This window comes from Ixodes scapularis, unplaced genomic scaffold, assembly GCF_016920785.2.
Source record: "Ixodes scapularis isolate PalLabHiFi unplaced genomic scaffold, ASM1692078v2 PGA_scaffold4__175_contigs__length_147842914, whole genome shotgun sequence".
NCBI classification, from domain to species: Eukaryota; Metazoa; Arthropoda; class Arachnida; order Ixodida; family Ixodidae; genus Ixodes; species Ixodes scapularis.
In genome coordinates, this window is record NW_024609879.1 from 54069982 (window position 1) to 54075755 (window position 5774).

Genomic DNA, 5774 nt, shown 5'->3' on the forward strand with positions numbered 1-5774 from the left:
GTAGCAGAAGCGACCGAAGCACCGGCAGGGAGTACGGCGTTGCGACTAGCAGGGGGAGCGGGAATTTCCAGCTCCCCCTGTCCCTTTCCGGGCCTCCGGCCACGCCTGACACGTGTCCCAAGAAGGAGAGAGAGGGTCTCACACCTGACCCAAGTGGGTGAGAGAGGGGCTGCCGAGCGCGCGCCACCCTCTTAGTTGCACGTTTTTCGCGGTCACAAACAACACCGGCTGCGCTCCATGGGCGTCATATCTGTTCCTCGTACTTCGCGGTCACAAACAAACCCGGCGGTGCTCCATGGGACAGTTAATGCTTTCATAATAAAAACCGACCGCCGGAGGCTGGCTCCTGGACTGCTTCTTCGAACAACAACACCGTAACATTATATATACACGGGTCACACTTTTGGGCATGGAGGTCGTCGTCCATCTCGTCCATCTTGCACGAGCGGTCGACGGTGACATCTTGCACGGCGGCCTCGTCAACATGACAGTCGATAACCCATTTGTGTTCATTGTGCAGATACTCGTCACCCTCCTGCTATCTCATGCCGACTATCAAGCGGAGATACGAGAACAGCGTGGATTTAGCCGAGGAAGCGTCATAGCCGACACAGGGAATGCCACTTTGAAGAACATCAACCATGGCTAAAAAGCGTTCGCTTCTTTGGATTTCATCGCCACTCTTCACTACCCGCCTACCGCAGCGCCAACACCATCAGCAGAAGAGGCGTTCCCGAGGGACATAAAGGTCGCGCGGAAACTCGACCTTCTTCGTGGGCACGGCGGCCTCGTCAACATGACAGTCGGTAGCCCATTTGTGTTCATTGTGCAGGTGAGCAAACGTTATCCTTGTTCATACCACAGTAATAACGTGTGTTTGATAATGCTGGCGTGCCCACGGTACCTCTGTTGTGTTCTTGGGGATATTTTACTGTCGCTGAAAAGCCTGCTTTTGTTGTGCGGAGACATTGAATCAAATCCAGAACCAGTTGAATTGAAAGATATAATGGACAGACTTACCGTAATTGCAAGCGACGTTCAAGAGATTAAAACTAGCCAAAAAGAAGTTTGTAGAAGGCTGGATGCCATAGGAGTCAAGCTTAAAGAAATCGATAGTGTTAAAGTTGCATTAATAAAACAACATAGGAAAATTGAAAAACTTGAAAAGAATTTAAGTACCCTTGTAGATAAGATATACGACTTAGAAAATCACAGTCGAAGAAACATTTTAATAATATTCGGACTAGAAGAAACAGAAAATGAGAACAGTAATAGCTTAAGGGCACGAGTATCTAAAACCATAATTGAAGATATTCTTCACGTTTCTACGTCTGGAATCGAAAAGATTCATAGACTGGGTAGTCAAACACCCGGAAAAGCCCGACCGGTTATCCTAAAGCTTCAGGACTTTAGAGATAAACTAGCAATACTAAGGAACTGTTCCTAACTGCGTGGCACTAATTTTTGAATCAACGAGGATTTTTCGAAGCGAGTCCAGCTAATCAGAAAAAAGCTCTTGAATTGCACTAAAGACAACAAAAGAAAATTGGGTGACAAAGTCGCGCTTATCCACGACAAGGTGCGTATCAGCAACGTGTTGTGCGCGTGGGACGAACCGATAGGCGATAAATCCCCGGTTCCCGATGGAGTCACGACAGCGGCCTATCAGGCCCAGCATGACAGCACAAAAATAAAGAGCGTCGCCAAACCGAACTAAGAATCTTGAATTTAAATGCTAGAAGGGTTGTTAATAAACTGGTTGAATTTGAAGCATGTTTCCTGAGTACCGATCCCGTTGTCGTCATTATCACTGAAACGTGCCTGTCTCCAAGTGTTCTTGATAGCGAGGTCGTTCCGCCCAACTACAGAATAATACGCGAAGATCGAGGTGGTCGTGGCGGCGGGGTGGCCATCGATATCAAAAAGGGCTTTAAATATACTGAAATGGCTGATGTTCCTGGAATTGAATTTATTTGGTGCAAAGTTTCCTTTCACGTGTATTCATGTTTTGTTGGTGCCGTTTACATGCCTCCAGGCGCACCGCCTAGTTTCTTTGACACTCTTCACAGCTATGTTGATGAAAATATAAACAATAATAGTCGAGTCATCATGGCCGGCGATTTCAACGCTCCGGAAATTGACTGGGAACGTCATGTGTGTGAAAAACCTGTAAACGCGGACGCTCTACTTGAATTGTGTTTTTGTTATAACCTCGACCAGGGGGGGGGGGGGGGGGATAGTAAGGGAGCCCACGCGTGTTCATGGTTCATCTCAATCATTACTCGACCTTATATTTGTAAGTCAACATTTTGAAATACTTGATTTCACAGTAGATATGCTAGACGGCATCTCTGATCACTCAACGGTCTTGGCATCCTTCAAAACGCGACCACCAATTAACAACTCCTTTCCATGTTCCGTACTGCCGGACTATTACAAATCGGACGATGTTGGCATTCTTGATCTTCTAGATATGCAGTATGATCTACTTCTAGAACTCTTTCTCGATGACCATGCTTCCGTAGATAACTTATGGGATTTTCTTAAGAAAACAGTGAATTATTGTATGATAAAATTCATCTTCACCAAGAATAAAAGAACAAAAAAGGATAACCCGTGGATAACTCTAGACATTATTCATACTAAACGTAAGCTTAGCCGGCTAAGGAAAAGAGCGAAGGAGCAAAAAGTACCACTTAACAGAAACCAGTTTTCGGTTCTGAATAGTAAACTGAAACAAGAAATAAAAAATGCCAAACTATCGTATTTGAACTCCACTCTTCAGTCATTTATTAGAACTTCCACAGACAAAGTTTGGAGATACGTGAACCCAAGGAAATCCAGCGCTATCAAATCACTCTCTCACGAACACTCAGAACTTCCTCTGGCATTTAATAATTATTTTGCACCCGTATTTACACCAGATAATGGACGGACACCCCCTTTTAATCACAGCCAGACCCCATTCATTGATAACATCGCTATATCTGAACCTGGCATTCTCTCCCTCCTACTAAGTTTAGACACTAAGAAAAGCTGTGGCCCAGATAATACTTCAAAAGTATTTCTTAGATGTTACGCGGAATGGTCTGCTAAGTATCTGACGCTACTATTTATTAAATCACTAGAAACAGCCCAAATACCATGTGACTGGAAACTTGCACACGTGGTACCTATTCACAAATCAGGTGATAAAAAGACCCGTCAAATTAAAGGCCCCTTTCACTTATATCGCCCTGTTCCAAGATCCTTGAGCATGTTGTACTAAAACACACCCCATACAAAAATGTCCTATATTCGGATATAGACAATTATTTCTGTGGTCGGCTTTAGCTATTTAGCCCAATTAGCCGAACAATTTTCTATGGCTGTCTTTAGCATTTCTTTATGGTCGCCTTGATGGGCCTCTTTAGCTTTGTCTATGGCCCTATCACTGTCCAGCGATAGCGCTCCTTAGTTTTCTGATGGCTGGCTAAAGACTTCTATATGGCCTATCCTACGGCTCTCTTTAGCCAGCACATTCTAAAAAAACTTTACTTCAAGTTCCCCCACTTCTGCACGCTACATGGTAGATATACATATATCTCTAGACACGCAGAATACACAGAACACAAGCAGAACACTCCCCCTTACAACAGCAACAACGCAGCTACAGAGGTCCCTAATCCCTTTCTATATACGCTAAGTTCGCACTAGAGCTATATATGGCAGTCTTCTTGAGTCCGACTTTGCCGGTGACTGCCATCATTTGTGCATAAGCACTGAGAGGCAGAGCGCATATTACTCGTAATTAATTATTAGATTATTTGAATTGTCTCTTAAAATAGCCCCCACCCCTTAATTCAACATCCTGAAAAAGCAAATGTAGATCTTTAGGCTAATTAAGTAAAATTTATTAATTATATTTTTAATAAGTTTGATGAATCATGTTGACAATGAAGTGTTGAAATTCAGTACATTGGGGGGTGAACATCGCAATGAAGCCATTGCTTGATTGTAGTGTTATGTATTTTCAGTTTCAGTGGGGTAATAGTTAATTTTAATTGTTGCACAAGTATTTCAAGGGATTTTTTTTTAAATATTACTGTTTTTTACGACTGGTTGCAACGGCAGGGAGCATATCTTGGGTCATGTTTTGTCACAGGTATTACAGAAATTTAATATGTTTTAATTTTTTTTACTTTGGAGCGTTTTTCCTATAAAAAGTAGGTTCCGGGAGTTATAATGACCCAAGAACTATGACTTTTGTATCACAGTAGACGACTAAAATAAGACTGTCTTCGGTGATATTAAGCAACTGCTCGAAAACATCAAGTTGCAGAAGTCGGAAAGTTCAAAAGCCCGGGTTAAAAGTTTTAGTGGATCGTTTAGTAGACCACCGCTACCACCACGACCATGAAGGAGGAATTTTTAGACACGGGCCATAATTTTTTTATAGACGTAAAGACAATTTATTGGTTCCCAGTCTTTAGACTCGGGGCTATAAAGTTTTCTATGGGCGGGTAAAGAACATTTATGGCTTCCGAGTCTTTAGACTCAGGATCATAGAATTTTCCATGGTCGAGTAAAGACAATTTATTGGTTCCCAATCTTTAGGCTCATGGCCATATAATTTTCTATAGGCGGGTTAAGAAATTGTATTGGTTTCCAGTCTTTAGACACAAGGCTATAGATTTTTTTCTTTAGCTGGCTTTAGCTGTGTTTATGGATTTCTCTGGCTGACCATAGAAGCGGCCATAGCGGGTGATAGCCTGCCATAGAATTTTCCATAGACGACCATAGACCATTTTTGTATGGGATCACTGCATTTATAGAGGCAAATCACCTGTTCACTAGCAGTCAACATGGCTTTAGATCTGGACTTTCAACAGTAACGCAGCTAAGAGAATGTGTGCATGATTTATCCTCAGGAATTAATAATCGTAGCCAAACTGACGTTGTCCTCTTAGATCTCTCCAAAGCCTTCGACAGAGTCTCACACACAAAATGATTGCTAAAACCTAAAACCTTACTTGGCTCAGGAAAAATTGTTAGTTGCATTGAAGCATACTTTACTGGTAGAAAACAGTTCGTCAAAGTTAACCGGCACAGTTCGCCGTTAACCACAGTTACATCTGGAGTCCCACAGGGATCTGTGCTAGCACCTATTCTCTTATCACTCCAAATTAACGACACAGTAGACAACATTGATGTAAGCATTATACTGTTCGCGAACGACTGCATATTGTATACCGAAGTCACAACTCAAAACGACCAGCTTTTACTCGACAGTGCACTGCAAGTGATCAGTGACTGCTGTACTAATTGGCAAATGGTATTAAACTAAAAAAAAAAACGTTTACATGACAATCAGTAATAAAATATGAACTCTGGAATTTCCCTACCGAATTGACAACACTTCCCTTCAAAAAGTCGAACAGTAGAAATACCTCGGACTCCAATTTCAGCAGAGCCTTAGATGGGAAACCCACATCGACTTCACTACATCAACCCACATCGACTTCATTACTAAGGGTGCATCGCCTGACTACTAAATTTCTTTTTAGTAAATTTATCTACTCTGACTCACCGTCCCACTTATGCAATATAGCTCAACTAGCACCACTCGAGAAAAGGGCCAAAATCTCACTACTAAGGTTCCTGTTTCAAATATTAAATGACCAAACCCTTATAGACAAAATGAAATAAGTTACTTCGCACATTTCCAGAGCTACGAGAAGGAATCATGGAAGGCTGCTCACAGAATGACAGAGTAACAACAACTTTTTCAAATA

General features: G+C 42.3%; 1 protein-coding gene across 1 annotated transcript; it reads left to right on the top strand.

Moving 5' to 3' along the window:
• Positions 1–814: 814 nt before the first annotated feature.
• LOC115311215 lies at positions 815–1537 on the top strand (the record flags this gene model as incomplete). The annotated part of the gene is given in 1 exon segment (XM_029969852.2): positions 815–1537. A coding segment is annotated over 1 exon segment (723 nt), but the record flags the coding sequence as incomplete, so codon positions are not given.
• Between the last annotated feature and the right edge of the window lie 4237 nt (positions 1538–5774).